Raw genomic sequence first — 19,344 nt, forward strand, 5'->3', positions numbered from 1 at the left:
TTTGCTTGCCACGTCAACCCCAGTTCGGACAAAGCTATATGCAAATCAGTCTTGACCCTGCTCCCAATGGGAGCAGTCCAGCCCGAACTGCCAAGCCAGGTCCTCCCTGGACAGGATTCAAGCATCCTGGGACCGGTTTCAGGGCATCACCCTTCATCAGCCAGGCTAGTTTGAATCCAGTGGCGCAGCAAGCAAGGGACCCATGTCTGGGCATACCCTAGCCACTTAGGGCACACAAGGCAAAATCACAAAATAAAATGATGGACGGAGTGTTTAAACTTTTAAACACTCACCCCCAGTCACAGATCTGGGTTTAATCCATCGTTATTTTGCTTGCCACGTCACCCCAGAGGATTAACACACAGAGCCTGAAGCTCACTCACATGCCGTGCCAAGGAAATGGTCATAAGGAACTGAGTCTTGATGGTACAGAGCCATAAGGAACAGCTGCTGAGCGGCTTGAATGAAGTGCAGAAAAGTAAGTATGAGACTGAGGTCCCACTGGGGCACCAATAAAGGAGAAGGTGGAAACATATGCTGTAGCGCTTTCAAAAATTGGATAGCAAAGAATGACTTAAACAATGAGGGCTGATCAGATAACCAGAAGAAGGTGAAAGATAATTTTTAACAGTGCCCAAAGTAAGGCCTTGCTGGACAAAAGATAAAACAAATAGCAGGACGTCAGACACTTTAGCCAGGAGGGGATCAATCAGGCCTGTGCCACACTAAACCACAAACTTTTCCTAATGATAGGCATATACAGTACATAATTATAACAACCACCTCCAAAGGAAGTTCATAGGTGTTCAGCTGTCACCGTTCCATCTCCAAGCATAAAAGTGGAGATTACAAAGGCCTGAGTGAAGAACCTGTCCCTGCTTCTGCAACAGCAGATCTTCTCAGAGGGGCAGTCTGATCGAAGGACAAATGCTGAAGCGCAGGAGTTCTGGATACTATACTCTCAGTTCCCAATCTGGAGGTATTAGGATGACTTGGGCTCGGTCTGTCTTGAGCTTCTTGAGAACTCAGGACAGGAGTGGTATCAGAGGAAAGGCATACAGGAGTCAAGTTCACTTCGAGGCGGAATGTGTGTCTCAGTGAGAGATGCTTTGGAAACTCCAATGTGTAGAACTGTTGACACTGCACTTTCCTGGCGAGGGCGAACAGATCGAGCCAATGTTTTCACTTGCAGAAGAGACCTTGGCCAATCTCCACTCGTGAACCGCAAGGCGCTGATTACTGAGCACCTTGACGCCTTGGCATTAAATGAGTCCACCAGGTGGTTCACCACACAGAAGCTGGCGTGGTGGTCCAGCCATTTCCAGAGGTGAAAGGCCTCCAGGCTCAGTGTCTGTGACCCCACCCTGCCCTGTCTGTTGTAGTGCCAAATGGCAGTTGTGTTGTTTGTGAGCACCTATAAAAGCCTCCCGTTGAAGGATGGATGGAAAGGTTTCAAATCTAAGCATATAGCCCTCAGCTCTAGAAGGTTGATATGGATCTGGGATTTGGCTAGAGGCCAGAGGCCTCCGTTGTCCACCTCTCCCAGATGGCTGCCCGAAACCAGAAGTGATGCATCAGTCACCTCTATCAGCTCTTGGTACGGAAGGGAGAGGGTCTGCCTCTGACCCAATCGCCGTCCAGCAAACACCACTGCAGATGTGTTGCAGCCTCCCCTGAAATCTGGATGAGGTCCAGGGGCAGGGGGTGTTGAGCGCAGACTGGCCACGAGAGAGGTGGGCACCTCGGACTCTCCTGCTAAACTGATTGGTTCTCTGTGGGGGCTGGACAGGCTGGCGGTAAAGGAAAGCCATAAAAGGAACAATGGAAATGTTGCAGTTAGTGAGGCGGAAAAGTCTAGAGAGCGACCTGGGGCCCAACTCTCTTTGAAATGTTTGAGGACTGATTCAGCCTTGTCCCCGAACAGGCAAGTCCTTTCAAAGGGCATGTCAATCAGGGAGGACCAGACATTGCTAGCGAACCCAGTCGAACACAGCCATGCAGTATTTTTACCCGCCGGTAATCATGACAAGCAGTCACAACCAACAAGTGGGTCTGCTTTATTGATATGTTTAAAAGCTCCTGTAAATGTGGAGGAATATCCTGGTGTTACTACTGGTCATTTCAGTGGGCTTCCCTGCCCAGTATCCACAGTGAGATCAGTTCTGACTGGCTGTGGAGCAAAGTATATTCTTCTACATGTGCTCTGCACCTGCTGCGAAACGAGATGGACACAAAATAGGAAAAGGAGAATCAGTGAGGTTTATTCAGATATGGGAAACTGATTATAAGAAATTTAAATATTTTTGGGGTAGGTGAGTACCCACCTCAAGGAATAATCACAACCCTTGTCAGGGTGAACCGTCAAACTCACTAACTTAACCTAAGTTCAGACCCTCACAGCTGTGGCACAGAGCAGACAAGCTTAACAATTTCTAAAGTCCCTTTGCTGCACCCTATTCATGTTTGCTTGCTTTAGAACTCTGTGCATTTTACCCTTGCTAACCAGTAGTAAAGTTCATGTGATTCGCCGTTAAACACGGGTGAATTGGCCTATGTATAATTAGTATAGTTAACTTTCCTGTAAGTCTCTAGTATGTGGTGTAGAAACGGTACCCAGGGCCTGGAAGGTAAATGTCACCTGTGGAATGTAGCACCTATTGTGCCACTTACTAGTTTTACAAGGAAAACGTGGCTTCAGCAGGAGCTGCTCACGGAGCAGAAAAGTGGGGCGGGGATGGGATTGGCGGAAAAGAGAAAAAATAAAAATAAAGAAAAACCACTTACCTAATTCCCTACTGCCGCACCGCTCTTCAGCCTCCACTACAGGCACAAGCTCCCAGCCTCCCCTGCAGCGAATCCGAACGCTGCTCTCATGCTGCTGGCAGCATGAGAGCAGTGTTCGGATTGGCCGGAGCGCCCTGGCTTGGCGCTCTGAGGCAGACGGGAAGCCTCTGCCTGCTCTCTCCAACCCAGGAACACAGTTGGAGAGACGGCCGTCCAAACACACATACGCACTGAGGGAAGTGCTGTGAACTCCCCTCCGTCTCTGTCACACCCCATGGCCCCGCCCCTCTAACAATAAAACGATAATAAACATAGTTTATTATTGTTTCATTGTTAAAGGTTTGCCGCTGCTGCTGCTGGCGGGGTGGCGCTCCTCTGCCATAGCGGAGGAACCACACCTGGGCTTCAGACCTACCATTGTAGACTGGCTGTTGCAGTTTAAATCTGCTGAATAACTTTTTAAAATAAACATTTTTACCAAGTAAAACTTTCCCTTTCAAATATTAATGTCCCCCCTATGTAAGCCTTGTCGCACACAAGATATGGTGCATGGTATTTAAAAAGAGGGACATGTAGAAACTTAATGTTACCATGTCCCTATAGTGACAAACTCTAAAAGCCATTTCCAATTTGGTAGGCCTAGCTGTCATATGTAGAAAAACAGAATACAGATTAAAATACTAATGTAGTATCTCAGGAATGAGACCAGTTAGAAGAATAATTAAACCAGGATTTTTAATAGTTATTTTAATCCAATTCAGTTGTGAAATTGGACTTTTAGTAGCTAATAATAAATATAAATTTTTAGAAGATTACCCTGCCTGAAATGACAAAAAGCTAATTAGCATAAGTCTCTGTCAGCTCTCAGCCTTTGCTCAGCCGTGAGTAGGCATGGAAAGGAGAGAGTGTGGCGTAACGGCCTGAGCTGCCGACTTCAGAGCTGCAGGAACCAGGTGTGAGTTTCTGCATCACTTCAACATCCTGTGATTCTTGACAAATCACTCAATCTCCCCATGCCTACAATTCAGCACTGTGAGACACAGGTGATTTGCTGTGCTTTAAAAGTCCTGGATTTATTATTTATAAAAAAACATGTGAAATGCCTTCCAGGAGAAAACAATAAGCTGGCTTGAATGGGCAGAAATGACCCCTCTGAGCTCCACAGAATATGCAGGGTGGAGGCAGTGGGCACCCTTAATGACACTACAGTGTAACATTTTGGATGACAGGTCTGTTTAGCCAAATGTAACACTTGGGACAAACTTGAAAGGGTGAGCACAAGATGCCAATAAAATTCTTCTACGTCCACTACCTTGTTGCTGGAAGACCGTACCTTTGGCTACCTTTGCCCTACCAGACTTCGGTCTCTGGTTTACCTAAGAGTACTCCCTGCCCCTCTGCTTGTCCCTGCCATAAATAAGGCACCTCCAGGTACCCATGTCAGAAAAGTTCTGGATTGGCGAAAGAACCGAAGAGGACAGGAACTACTGTCTATGACCCGGAGAGGAGTCCTGAAGGATTGGATTTGCTCCTTCTTGTTTCCAGGACAAAGAAGTGGACTCCAGAGGTCAGTTGGCAGACGTCTTGTTTAGCTACAGGATGGCAACAAGCTGCAAGAGGCCTTTTCCTGGAAGTACCCAGCCAATCAGTGGCAACTGAGCTTGTACTGGAGCCTGATGTGGACCTCTGCCTACCCCAAATAATAACCCAATTTTTACAGGGAATAACTTTGTTATGCCACTTTATTGGCTGTCCTTGTAGACGAGTATGCCCAGTGCATTCTTCCCAGTATCCAGCCACTGCTCAAGGATGACAAGAAAAGTCCTCACATTAACTCACTGAGGGTTCATGTTCTTTGCAAAGAAAATACTTCCTTTCCCACAACATGCTCCTCTGTGTAACTCATTGAAACCCTCAAAAAAGAGTTTATGTATCAATCAATCAATCAAATACATTTCTTAAGCTCACTACTCACCCGGTAGGGTCTCAAGGCGCTGGGGGGGGGGGGGAGGTTACTGCTCGAAAAGCCATGTTTTGAGGTGCTTTCTGAAGGTTAGGAGGTCCTGGGTCTTGCGTAGGTTGGTGGGGAGGGAGTTCCAGGTTTTGGCGGCAAGGTGGGAGAAGGATCTGCCACCGGAGGTGGTGTGTTAGATGTGGGGAACTATAGCGAGGGCGGCTGAGCAGAGCTGTCGAGTTGGTTTGTGGAAGTTGATTCGTTCATTGAGGTAGGCCGGTCCAGTGTCATGGAGGGCTTTGTGAGTGTGGACAAGGATTTTTCAAAATGATCCTTTTGTTGATAGGCAGCCAGTGTAGGGATCTGAGATGGGTGGAGGTGTGTTCGTGGCGAGGGAGGTTGAGGATGAGATGTGCGGCTGCGTTCTGGATTCGCTGGAGTTTTCTCTGAAGCTTGGCTGTGGTTTCTTGAGGATCATGCAGAGTAAGTGTTTGTATGAATGGTACCATGTGCTGGCTTCTGGTATATCCTCCCTGCAGCTTTGTGAATTTTAGACCTAGCTCCACTTTTCGCCATGATGCCTTGAAGCAAGAAAACATGCAGCCTTGAATATTACAAGGCTGTCTTTTTGGATTAACAATGTTGCTACGTGCAACTCTACATGGTTTCCTATGCACTCCAAAGTGGTGTTGATTTCTGTGTGTTTGGTATTGCGCTACTGATGCTTTGCAGAAAAACAAGCATACACATGTCCTTTTTTTAAATTATTTTTCAAGTTTTATATAGTGCAAACACCACTGAGAGATATTAGATCACTTTGCATGAGCACTAGTTTCATTACACAAGGACACGTTCATTTTGGGGAGATTAAGTGATTTGCCCAGAATCTTAAACTCACGCCAAAACTCAAACCCAGTCACCCAACTGTATAATAAGCAGCTGTGGCAGCAACTCCACGTCATCACATCCTGTATTAGAGAGCTGTTTCCAGTGCTTAATTTGAGATGGTAGTTGCAAGTGGTGCCCACTGGCACTCATTTTTTGCGGACAGGCACAGATTTTTCTCATCCGACTTTGACCCACAACAAGAGAGAAGAAAGCACACAAGGGGAGAAAAAAGCAGAAGAGTAAGACAGAACAACTGTTACAAAGGGAGACAGCAGAGATCAAAAAGGAACCCGAAAGAGTGACATGAAAGGGCTGGGAATGTCTGGTGGTGGATGAAAGAGGCATGGTTTGGAATCAAGACTGTCTAGCAATCAGCCTTGGTATCTAGCATGCCGAACTTCTGAGGAAAGCGTTGGGCACTTATTCTTTTACAAATTAAGGACTGGCTGTTCTTGATGTGGGCGGAATGTTCACGATTATGGACACAGCAGTAATATAGAGAGAGCATGTTTCAGTTCATACTGTGAAACAAATTTGTGATATTCTTTGTCATGCACAAAACTCTTTTCATTTTCTTAAGGTTTTCTAGAGATTAGAACAGAAGTAATCATAGCGGGTGAGTCAAGCAAGTTTTGAACCTTACTCAGAATGATGTCTGGTTCTGGCTTGGCCGTTAAAAATAGGGACTGACTTGTCAAGAGATATTCAGGTTAGCACCCAATGCATTGCCTATTTCCCTCCCTAATGCCATTCTAATGAACAAAACAATTGCTGAGCATGAGATAGAAAAGCAGAAACTTATAATCCACAAGAGTGCACTTCAACCTAAACATATTTTTAAGCAATGAGGTGGACAACATGTATGTGAAATCAATCATTTCATTTGTACAGTGCAACACTGTCACCCCTAGGGGTATCTGGATGCTGGGGGTGCGGGGTCTCCTTCGAAAAGCCAGGTCTGAGTTCCTTTCTGAAGTCCACCGGGAGAGTGCAGTTCGAAGGTGAAGGGGCAGGTCGTTCCAGGTGTTGGCAGCAATGTAGGAGGAGAGGCCTCCGCTGCATCTACGATGGATGTGGGGTGTGTGCACAAGGGCTAGTGAGGAGGAGGGCAGGTGGCTTGAGGGTAGATGGAAGTTGAGTCGGTGGTTGATGTAGGCCGGTCCTTGATTGTGTAGGGCTTTGTAGATATGTGTGAGGATCTTGAACTGGCATCTCTTCTGGATGGGGGCCAATGGAGGTTTCTGAGGTGGGGGGGATGTGGGTTTGTTTGGGGAGGTCCAGGATGAGTCTGGCTGCAGCATTCTGCATGGTCTGCAGTCTTCTGAGCAGATGGTACTGGATGCCGACGTAGAGTGTATTGCTGTAGTCGAGGTGACTGGTGACGATGGCCTGACGGACAGCTTTCTAGTGTTGACTGGGATCCATCTGAAGATTCTGTGAAGTGTGTGGAGGGTGAGAAAGCAGGAGGAGACAGTTGCATTGATTTGTCATTTCATTGTCAGCTTGCTGTTGAGGATGATGCATAGGTTGCGTGCATGGTCTATTGGCATGGTTGTAGTTCTGTTGGCCACCAGCTGTGGTCCCATATGGATGTGTTTTTCCCAAAGATAAGTACTTCTGTCTTGTTGGAGTTGAATTTAATGCCATTTGCTTTCATCCAGTTGGCTATATTGGTCATGGTGCTGCAGAAGTTTATTCTGGTGGTGGAGCAGTCTTCAGTGAGCGAGAGGATATGTTGAGTGTTGTCTGCATAGGAAATTATGTTGAGGTCGTGGAACCTCGCAGTGTCTGCGAGGGGGGTCATGTAGGTGTTGAAGAAGGCGAGGCTGAGGGATGAGCCTATTCTGTATGCCGCATATGATATTCTTGGGTTTGGAGGTGAAGGGAGGCAGCAAATACTCTGTGTGCATCCTATAAGGAAGAAGGCAATCCACTTGAGGGTGTTTTGCTGTATGCCCATTTTGTGGAGTGTGTTAATGAGGGTGTGGTGGGATATGGTGTTGAACACCGCACAGAGGCTGAAGAGGATCAGGGCTACAATCTCTCTGCGGTTAAGGATTGTCTGATGTTGTCTGTGGCAGCGATCAGCACGGTCTCCGTGCTTTGGTTGGCACGCAATCCTGATTGAGAGTGATCAAGCATGTTGTTTTGTTCCAGGTATTCGATGAGCTGCTAGGAGCAAGGAGATCTGTCGATAATTTTTTAATTCACTGGGTCAGAGGAGAGTTTCTTTAGAAGAGGTCTGACCTCTCTGTGTTTACATCTGTCTGGAAAGGCCGATGTGGTGATGGAGGAGTTGATACTGGTGAGTTCTGTGCAAGATTTGGCTAGTTCTGAGGTTGAAAAGACAGTGGGGCCAGGGGTGCCCTGGAATGGATAGATGACATGATGGCCGCTGTGGTCTGTGTGGTGAGTGTAGATCATGTGGCAATCATTCGGCTGGTGTGCGCCGGCTGGCTGAGGCGGTGGAGGCTGGGAGCGATGGGTTGGGGGTCGAAGTTGTTGTAGAATTTGGCAATCTTGCTGTGGAAGTAGTCCAAGAGGGTGTTGCAGAGTTTTGGGGAGGGGGATGAATTGTGGACTCTGTGACTGCGGTTGGGAGAATTCCTTGACTATTTTGAAAAGCAGGTGGCTGCTGTATTGATGAGGGCTGTGATGGCTGCTCTCTTGCCTTCTTTGATGCGCAAGTGGTAATTGCTGTGGACTGCTCTGTGAGCGTCTTTGTCGGCGGGTTCCTTGTGGCGCACTGTCATCTCTTGAGTCAGTAGCAGTTGCCTTTTGTGGTTATGAACTTTGGGGTGTACCAGCTGACGTGTTTTGAGATTTTGTTGGCTTTTGCTGGTTTCAATGGGGCGACTGTCGGCGCATATGGTGATCCATGCAGAGAAGTTCTGGGCAGCATGTTGTAGGTCTGATTGGGTGCTGGTTTGGTGCTGCTGAGGGCCTGAGTCCACTGAATCCCTGTTACCTTGCCCCAGCTGCAGTGGGAGGAGCTATGGTGAAGTGAATGATGGCGTCCTCAGACCACGTGAGTTCTGTGACATGGCTAAATTGGACTCCATATTTGACTAGCTACAGTTGAAAACCAATTGTCCGGGAAATACAAAACCTTTCTGTTTTACTAGCATGTGTAATTGCCATCACCAAGGTATTAAGCGTCTCCTTAAGCTGGTCTCTTTGTTAAGTCACAGGCAGCCAGTGATACAAATATAGTGTCCTACCTTCCCTTAATTTCACTTTGCACTTTTTTTAATAAAGACTTCTTATGTTACATTGATTTAACATGTGACCACGTATTTATTTATCATAGTGTTTAGATCCGATAGAACTGAACGAAAAGTACTGTCCTTTGTTGGTACAGGGGACAGAGAAGAAAATATAAATCCAGTAGCTAAATTGCACCACATATAACAGGAAACCTTGGTTCAAATGCCAGTTCAAGCATCCCATCTTGACCAAATTGTGTCATCTTATTCAAATCACTTTACTTCACGTCTCTCATTTTCCTCGATTATGACATTTAAGAGCAGAGTTCATGAGGTGCTCTACAAAAAAAAAAAAAAAATGTTGTATATGTTTTGATAGTCCATGATGTTGTACCATATATAACAACAACATTGACATTATTTATTTATTTTAGGCTAAATTTAGTTCAACAAGAATACCCTAGATGTGTCTCTGTATCTAGCAAGTGGAACCAATATGGAGAACTGAGATATAGGCAAACTTTGCAGAGTGAAAAACCTGGGACTTAAAAGAGTCAAGCTTTAAGCTCTTTCTAGAAATTACAGTGAGATCATGTTGCACGTAAGTATAAGGGCAAGGAATCCTTAACAAGGAGCCTTGAACTCGGAAGGACCTACTTCCCCTAAGTCTTAAACTTAAATTTAGGAATCTTAAGCCAGAAATGTACTATTGATCACAAATTTCTATAAGGAACATATGTCATGAATCATTAATTGAGGAAAAAGGTTTCTGCCCGTAAAAAACACAATGCACCCAGAGAGGTGTTGACACTTCTACATGCAGCAAAAGTTCTAGCAGAGGCTAAAGCGTAGCAAAATCTTTTTTTTTTTCAGTAAGCCAAGATAGTTAGCAAACTCAAGAGTTGAATGAATAAAAAGAATTGTTAGCGATCATCTTCTGGCTGAAAGAAAGACAATTCAACATTCTACAAAAAAAACTCTCCCAGGAAGAAATATGAGTTTATGACATGGTCAATTTGATTGGACAAAGTCGGCGTCGACATGAATGGCCAAATCTCTGACTGGGGGTAAGAGATGAGGGCACAAACCTTTCAAATGGGGCCAACGCGTTATTGCCCCGATGGTGATATGTCTGGCCAGCATTCTCCCCGTTTTAGACAGATTACGTTTTAAGAAAGAATGCGGCATTCAGCCACAAACCGCCTGAACTACCGTTGGCAATTCAGTTATAGTACCCAGATATGAAATGAACAATGCCAACTGCCTTGCTCTTGATTCACTCGCTTCTGTCTCTTAGAACCACGTTTATAGTGGCCTGCCGTTGCTGTCATATATTTGCACTATTGTAGCTCTCTGATGCAATACCAAAGACAATATATTTCTAACATGACATAACATGGGCATATTACCTCTAGAACAAACCACTGCATTGTAGCAATGACAAATGTAAAATAACGCAAAAGCGTACAGCATTTGCCTCCTTCGTATGCATCTTGGGGAGTTTATAAAGTTAAAAATACCCCAAAAATCATTTTCATCCCTTTGACACTTTCACATTTCACCCATCTTCTTCGGGAACTAGATCTACTGGCTTTATCAGTGTTTGTTAACGTTGTTTTTTCTGTTCTGTGCCATTGCTTACTCTAACATCTGTCCGTCTGTGTGGTGATGCCGGTTAAAGGCTCGAGGAGGGGAGGGGTGGTCCTCACATATTGAGCAACTTCACACTGAGTTTTTACCGTCAGTGGAGGAACAATAACTTCCCCTTGACGAGTCTGTGCCCAGCGCCGCGATATAAATATGAGCTGCCAGCAGCATGTGATTAGCCAGGGGCCGCCGCAAACCATGACCATGTGAGACTCACGGGGAGGCAGAGGGGCGGGGCCTGCGGGAAGGGAGCAGATGCGAACACCACGGAGGCGGGTGGGCGCAGGCACAGCGTCGTAGTCACAGGGAGCGACCGCGGGGGGTGCGGCAAAGAGCAAATGTACGCTCGTCATGAAAAGGCCTAAGTGGGTGGGGGTGCGTGGGAGTAGGGCTCTGTTAACTACTCGGACAGGGAGCAGTACAGGGAAACTGTCGCTGGACAGAAGAGATCGGGGAAACGGGCATGGTACGGTCATAATGTGGGCACGTAAGTCTGGTGGGGCAAAGATCAGATCTGGCCATAGAGGAGGCCAGCGGTGCAAGGAAACAGATGTGTGATATTGAGTAGGAAGGAAAAAGGACCAATGTAGCCACATGGGCAAGGCAAACTCTTGAGCGAAACTGATATGAGCAGGGGGGGGGGGGGGGGGGGACAGGCGGATAGCGCGCAGTCCGAGCAGGGACAAAATGTGGGCAAAGGAGACTGGTGGGACTCACAGCAGATGTGCATACACGGCGAGGCCAGTGGAGGCACAAATCAGATGTGGACACCTAGTGAGACAAGTGGAGACTGGCTGAGCGAGTGGGGAGAGGCGACAGACTGCGGCACATGATGATGCCATGGGGACATATACCAGATGTGGGTAAATGGTGAGCACAACCCTGGCTGAGAACAGATGTGGACATGGGAGGCAAAGACCAGATACGGGCATTTGTAGAAGCTGGTGGATAATTTGGCAGGGAGCAATGTGGGCAGGTGGAGACTGAATTATTTTCGGAGAAGAGAGCACTTGTGGTGCTCGGGAAAAGGCTGCTGGTGGGGAGAGAGTTTGCAGAGGCAAGAAGCTAGAAAGTAGACTGCAGAAGAACTCACGGTGGGGTGGCAGGAAAGAACTCGTGATCACATGGGAGGACAGTTCAGTCATGAACAAGATGTGGTCAGGTCACAAGTGAAATTATGACTTGATCAAGGGAAGGACCAAACCTCCCTCTCACACCATCTGCGTCTGCACTCTAAGCAGGGTCTTGTCAGTGCCGAGTCTCACCTCATGCACCATACCCCAGGTAGCTCCGTTGATCCCTGCAGATGGCTCAACAACACTATATTTGGTGGGTTACAGTAGGATATCCCAGTTCTGGTATTTTCTAGCATTCGAGAAATATAAGATGGATATCTTTGATTTATGGTTCTCGCTGTTTGTAAAACGTCTACACCTGAAGCTGCCAAACATTTCAACATGTGACACTGATGATGTATATTCAGATATTTCGTCCCTAAGGTTTGAGTGGGCTGTGGATATTACACACTCTAACTAACTTGGTTTACCAGTTTTCATACTAATTCTAGATGGTGGTAACATGTATGGAGGTGCAATCTTGATTCTGTGGGACTCATCTCATGAAAAAAAACTGTAACACGTCCTTGTTTCCTCCTTCCTCTGAACTAGCATTGTCGTAGACTAATCTGAGCTGGCTTAAGAGCGGCATGCTGCACTCAAAGGATCATGCTCAATGAACAGCTGTAGGACATGTACTTGTCAAAATCCCGTAACACTGATGGCCATTCGCTTCTGTCTTGCCCTCACTACTTCACTGAACAGTGTTCTGAAGTACCGCGGCCTAAAACATGTTATCATGGGCTTCCGCCTTGTACACTCTAACAATAATGAGGGTGAGTGTTGTCGGGCACCAACACACCCTAGTGCTTGAAATGGAAAAATAGAAGTGCAGGTACTCTGTTGTAATTTAAAGCACTGCGCACCCCCCCCCGGAGGACTTCCTGAGCACCAGCACTGCAGCAGTAACGATCATGAGTACCTGTTGGGTGCCGGCCTACCTGGTTGGAGGATTTACTGAACGCTTGCAGTCTTAGACTGATTATCCATGGCTTCCTTCTGGTGTTGACTACATCCTGTGTAACAAAACAAAAAAACAGTTCTGAGGTCTGCATTAGCTTTCTGTCAGGGGAAACAGTCAGCTAAAATTTATAGCGATTTTACAAAAACGGTTGCCTGGAAAGTGGCTGAATTAACGTGTAATGTGCCAGTAAGGCCGAGCTGTTCCTTAGATCACAAGCTACTGGAGCAGTCAGTCTTTAGACACACCTCTGTAAGAGATTGCACATTGGCAGAGAGAGGGGTCATCCTTTGTAACCAGCTTCCTCACAATCTAGGAGACTTGTCCGCCCTAAAGATAATATTTTAGTCGCATAAAGTATGATTTAGAGTATTTGCATAAGCAGAATTGTTTAAAAAGGTCTCAGCTTGCTAAAAGGCCTAAGTAAGCAGCATTGCAAGCGTCACGTTTTTGGTGCCCCTCAAGCAATTTCCATGTTAAACTTCCCTTTGGTGGTGTAACGATTCAGTCGGTCTCGGTTACTGGGTTCAGGTGTCTCTCTCATACCATCGTGCTCTGAGGTGCAGCATTCCCTCCTCCGTGCCCCTCCCGCCCCCCGCCCTCAGACTCGCCGCTGCATTAATTTCAGACTGAGTAAATACAGCCCTTTGCCTCATTCCCTGTCTAACACGATTTCAGAGCTGCTTCCCAGTACCGTCGCTCCTTCCCGTCTCCCGGGCACAAGAACCCGACGCCCTCAATTCCTAGCAGCGTCAGCAGGACGAGAGAAGCCCGTAGTACATTCAACTGCTTTGTGAGCACTAGGGATGAGACAGCGACGGGGACTGGGTAGGGAAATGGGCTGTGTCCGCTGACTTTTTGAGAGTACAGGCCCACCCAGGGGCCCTGGCAGTACTTGCTTATGTCATTTTTGTCTGATTTTTTAAGATCGCAAATAGCAATAGAAAAAGCCCTCCAAAAATACAAGCTGAAACCGTGTCGCGATGATGTGGCTAACCGCAGAGATGCTCACTTCGGAACTAAGGAGACAGGTTCGAGTCTCGGCGGGGTTCAACAACCTGTGATTCTGGGCAAATCACTTAATCTCCCTGGCTAAATAAACAAGCATTGCCATAGCCAATACGTCTCGCCTTTGGGCCCTTATGAGGATTTAGCCATACAGTACATTACATTGGCTGATGGAACATACTATAGCTGACATTGTGCAATCAACAGAGACTGTTCAAACTGTCATAGTGTAATAAGGATGTTAAGTTGGCATGAATCATGGTAATAATTGCAATAAGGAGAGATCTATAAAACATATACAGTCATCATGTAAACCTAATAAAAACCTTTATCAGAAATAAACTTTGTGTTTGTGCATTCCTTCATACACTTGGTATTAGACTGTAATGCTTAGAACAGCCCCTAGAGGGCTCCACAATAAAAATAGCATTTGGAAGAAACATGGTCATGTAACCCTAGAAGGCATAACCAAATGAAAAGAGAATGGTAGAAAGTAATGCACTATAGCCATATATTTAGCCCCTAGAGTGTGAAGTGCCTTACACATTTTCAGGCCTACTGCCATAATTTTACAAACAAGGCGCTGAAAAACAGAACCTATCTCAGCTGTAAAACAAAAGTTCCATTGATGAGAGCTTAAAAAGACACTGAATGGTGGAAGAGGTTATTATTTTGGGGTCCCCCCAACCTAGTGTGGGGACCCAGAGATGACCTAGAAAGAGCATGTTACGCTGACTGTTTTGGTGGTGGTCACACTGTTGCAAGACCCCCACAGGCTCAGTTATGGGCTGAAATGTTTTGTAAAAGAAATGCCCCTCAAAGCATCATGGGGCGAGTATCTGGAGTGCAGTGAAAATTGTAGTATCGGCTCTCCCGGTGTGCCGAGAGAGCCGCATTGAAGATTTCTGTATTTTTTTCTGTTTAAAATGAGCCAGTTTGCATATTTTTTAACTGCTAAACTTGTACAAAAGTCGTACTCATGTGAAGCGCTTCTCCAATTGAGTTCGCTCTATATGAAACTTCAAAAAAATAAGTGAAAAAGAACCCCCCTCCAGCTTGCAGCCTTTGGGCGCAAACACCAAAAAGAAACAGCAGCATGCCCAAAAACAAGGAAGAAACAACATATGGCCCCATAACGCGACGTAAAGAGGCAAAAGAAAAAAGTAGTGCGCCACACTATGGTATATGGCTGATCTTGCAAAAATCCATGTAAGAGGGTCAGTCTCAGATGCGGTAACAAAATAGCCTAAAAGCGGGACAAACATAAAGCATTTACCGACAAAATCAAGGTACTTTTGAAAGGCAAGCCAAGGAACGAATGAAAGTGATGGGCGTGAGATGGTCGTGGTTAAAGCCCACAGAGTAGATTACAGCACGTCGAGAGAGCAGTGCATGAGCCCTGGTAGCCTTGACCTAAAAACACAATGAATGTAGTTGGTGCGCGTGTAAAGCATCTCGGGTCAAATTCAAGCTATATAACACTGCAAAAAGAAAGTTAAAGCCTTCCACAGATTGCACTCACTTTTACATTATGGTCTCCAGATTTGGGGCCTTGCAAATCTTAATTTCCCTTCTATGCCTCCCACTGGCCCCTTCCACTTCTTACAGTGCCAACACCAGGTGTCTTACTAATCGGACTGGTTGCTCCGTTTCTGTATCACCCTCAGAATAAAATGTAGTAAGTAGGTGAATTCCTCTAAGCACAACCAAACTTTAACTTCACATTTGTTTGCGGAATTAACCTATTCTTAACAAATTCGACATGGAAATATTAGTATTTCCAAAAGCAGGAGTGACTTCCATAACTGGAATTATATGGCTGCATCTCCAAAAGGTAACTCAGGGTACTAAGGTAAGTACAGCTGTCTCTGGACTAGATTAAACTTCCCAGGGTTTGTTATTCCTAGGGTTCGTTCACACTTTCCCTATGTTTCCCCCAGCACTTTTTTGCCCCTGCCTGTCTTTCTACTCTCTCTTTTTCACGTTGTAACTCTTGTAAATACATTTCTACCCCACCTCCTTCCTCCACACCTCCACACCACACTTCACTCTCTAACACTTAGGCTCTCTTATTCGGCTATAATTATATGTGTGAGCTGTCTCTCATTGTCCCTGTATAATTTATTTTTAAACTCAGCTTCCACACCCTGGGCTGTTTCTGTAAACAGCTACTTTTCAAAAAAGGGTCTGGGAAGCATAAGGAATAACAAATCCAACTCAACAACAGATCACTGATAAAGAAGAAATGAAACGGTTCCCGTAAAGCTTGTAAATACTAACAATAGTCAGTTAGACATCACATGGTCACCCTCAAGTGCTGGCATTTCTCTAGTGCTGCTGGCTTTTTCGAGGCACTAACCTGGTTAGAAATCCCACAGTTTCGACATGGTTCAGTTAGTTTCGGACTTATTTGAGAATTTTAAGGCAGGAAAAGCCCACCAAAATCTGACCAATCCAACCATTGCTCTGTTGCCCTCCCGTAAATACACGAGTGATCCTGTTCTTCTCCCACATGATCTGGGATGAAGGCATGGTCGGCTCCTCCATTAGGGCAGAGGAGCGTCGCCACCCCGCCAGCAGCAGCAGGAGCTGCAACCTTTAGAAACAAAACGACAATAGGGGTGGGGCCATGGGGGTGTCGAGCAAGGAGGGAAGTGGACAGAGCACTCCCCTCAGTGTGCATGTATGTTTGGCCGGCCGTCTCGGGCCAGCCAAAACACACATGCGCACAAGATCTCTCTCCAACCTGGCACTGTGGTGCCGAGTTGGAGAGAGCCTGTACAGGCTCCCAGTCTGCGCTGGAGCACCCAGCTGGGGCGCTCCAGCTGATCATCATGCTGCTCTGTACAGCGTCATGGTTGCCGCAGGGCAGCCTAGGAGCCTGTGCCTGGAGAATGATAGTGGCGACGCAGGAGCAGCGCGGCTACGAGGTAAGTAATATATATATATATATTTGTATGGCCTCCCCCGCCCTGCCACCATGCCGAGTCACCAGCCGCGAATGAATGAAGGAACAGATGTCAAAGTTGAATAAAACATTTCTTCTCCATTCTTAGAAGTGGATGGGATGGAACATTGAGAGGGAAGCCTTGGAATACGGCTGGTCCCACATTAAATCTGGCCCTAAGTCTGAAGGTAGGAATCTTGACTAAGAAAAAGTGCCTAAGTATTTCTAAGAGAATTTCCGTTGCACGTAATTTGGCTTTTCCTGCTTGGAGCTTTTCCTGCCAAAACCAACTTCTTCAGTGGGACCACGCTTTAGACTTTGAAGGAACTTTGCTAGTTACAGCCTGCTGCTCTGCCCTGTTGGAGAATTTTGACTTCAATGCCAGAGACCCCAATTTAATTTTTGGTGGATTAAGTATTCTTCATCGGTCTGGCGGAGGATTAATGTCCGCTGGACTGAGGATACTCCACCTATCAAATTTCGAAATGACCACCAAGCTGGAGCTCATTTCAAAAGCATTGGCAGGGACCACCATCAGAACAGGTCCTGTCAATGCTTTTTTAAGATTGACGCACTGCTCTGTCAACATGACGGAGCCATTTGTCAAGCTTACTTTTTATTTTAATTTTCAAAAAGAAAATCCTTTAGCTGCATTTACTTCTTGAAAATCAAAATAATGCTCCCCTTGCCATGGGAGTTCTCCCATAGCGCAGGGAGCATTGAGCAGTTTTCAATGCCATGTAACATGGCGATTTTCCTGGCGATGATGGGCAGTAAAAACTGACCTGTTTATCTGCCCATCTAAAGTGGGTGGGTGGATATAGACGTCAACCTCTGAGGGCCCTCATTCTGTGTCACTGGGGGCCTTCAACATTTTGAACAGGTGCAGCACAGAGCCTGACACTGCACAGTGCCCGGTGAGAGCACACATTCAAATCCTTTTCTAAGAGGGCGCTACCTGTGTGCCTGTCTAGAGCATAGTTACTTAGAATGTGCCTAGGCATCTCCAAATAACACTGACCTACAATTCAACAGCTACCTCTCAATGCTTGGAACACCAAAGAATCAACACAAACAGCAGTCGCCAACTGACAGCAGCAGCACTTTCAGGATGCTGTCTGGTAAAGTGACCTAAACAAGAGTGGTGTCAGAACTCGCATATTCACTAATTTATCCATCTATACATTCATTTCAGTGACTCAAGCACCCACTTTAGAAATCTGTCTATAATCTATATGTCACTCATGCCTTCACTTTTTATGTTCTGTGAGATAGGGAAGCTTGCTTTGTAACTGCCATACATTCCCTGTTCTGTGAGGCAGTAAATGTGCGCCGCTGCTGCCCGATTTGTAACTATTCAGTGGTGGGAAAGATTTCTGCTGATGCTGTCCCAGCTATATGTATACTCTGAAGTTAGGAAGCTTGCACTGTTTTTCTTAAGGTGCACCTGTTCTACGAAGAGGGATGTTTCCAATGCTGCTGCCCCATCTCCTAAAATTACCAAGGATATTTTGAATGCACTTGCATAACATGCCCAGGCCAGTCAGAAGCTTTTGTTGGACCTGGGGCAAACACTAGTTGTGGAGCCCTGACTCAGAGACTATGGGTTCAATCACAACTGCCCAGCTTGACCAAACTTAGGCCCATATTTATACTTTTTTAGTGCCGCATTTGTGTAGTTTTTTATTGTATTTTGTAAGTTTGCGCCAATTTTGTGTAAAAAAACGCCGCAAATGCAGCGCTAAAAAAGTATAAATATGGGCCTAAGTGGCTCTGGGTAATTACTTTTTTTCTGTCTGCCTCCTTTTCTATGATCGTCATATTTGAGAATACCTTGCAATAGTACAGTTCACGATGTACACTGTCCAAAACCTCTCTCATATATGGCATAATAGACCATAATGTTACTTTTACTTTATCAATAAAACAATAAAGGCCTTGTAGATGTGGCATTAGACAACTGACTTGTCTCTTTGTTCATCCTACCCTTGCTTCCTGTGCTGGGGCATGTCTTTCTCAGGTATCTGCGTGCTCTACAAAATGAAATTCATTTATTTACTAATAAAATTGTCAATAGGGCAGAAGGGGAAAAAATGTGATACCCAATCAGGATCAGAACTGCACAACGTTTAATCAGGAAACCTGTTTTCAGTTCCGGCTTCCAAGGTTGACCAAACATTGTCACCATAAATGATTACTTTTCATCCTTGTGCTCTCTTTTCCATGATCATCGCAACTGGGAGCACCTTAAAATAATCCACTTGTACAACAATTTCTCTTGTGCATGGTTTTGTAGGACCTAATGTTTCTCCATAGGAAAACAAGACAATCAACATGCCTCTTGAGTCATTAATAAAATTAGTGTGGCAGAAATGGTGTCATACACTAATTCTAATAAATGACTCTCAGTGCAGGAATATAATCTAAGCTGCTAAAGTGAATCAATCAAATAAACATTTTTTTATGTAAAAGCCCACACTTCAGCTTCAAGTAAAGTTGCAGTCAGTGACACTTGCAGCAGGTTAGGATGGCCAGGACGAGCTAAGAGCTGCTCTCCTCAGCCTCCACTGCGCTGATTTTTCCACTTCCGACACTCAGTCACCTGTGAGTGTGGTTCGTCAGCGTGGGCAGGGCCTGTTTCATAGAGGCTACGATTACAGTGACTCGCCCTGTGAAATTTGTTGAACTTTCTGAGAGCCGCCAAAAGCACATTGTGAGGCCTTTTAAAGGAGTGAGGCCTTAGGAAATTTGCCCCCTTGCCCTCCCCACCTCTTTCTGGTGAACATGCCACATAGAGCAGGAACTATTTCACAATATTTTATGCGAGATACTTA

The 19,344-nt window shown here is 45.8% G+C and overlaps 1 protein-coding gene across 2 annotated transcripts in view; it reads left to right on the top strand.

Annotated features, from left to right (window-relative positions):
- Window positions 1-19,344, top strand: part of MDFI (MyoD family inhibitor) — a 124,073-nt gene that overhangs the window by 68,154 nt on the left and 36,575 nt on the right. The window contains exon 1 of one of the 2 annotated variants that reach the window (XM_069238405.1): window positions 10,897-10,966. The exons of the other annotated variant lie outside the window; for it this stretch is intronic. Within the exon in view, the coding sequence (XP_069094506.1) occupies window positions 10,957-10,966 (10 nt within the window). The 5' untranslated portion in view covers window positions 10,897-10,956. Of the gene's footprint in view, window positions 1-10,896; window positions 10,967-19,344 lie in introns of those variants that run through there. 2 annotated transcript variants of the gene reach the window in all.

Source organism: Pleurodeles waltl, chromosome 6, assembly GCF_031143425.1.
Source record: "Pleurodeles waltl isolate 20211129_DDA chromosome 6, aPleWal1.hap1.20221129, whole genome shotgun sequence".
Taxonomy (NCBI): Eukaryota; Metazoa; Chordata; class Amphibia; order Caudata; family Salamandridae; genus Pleurodeles; species Pleurodeles waltl.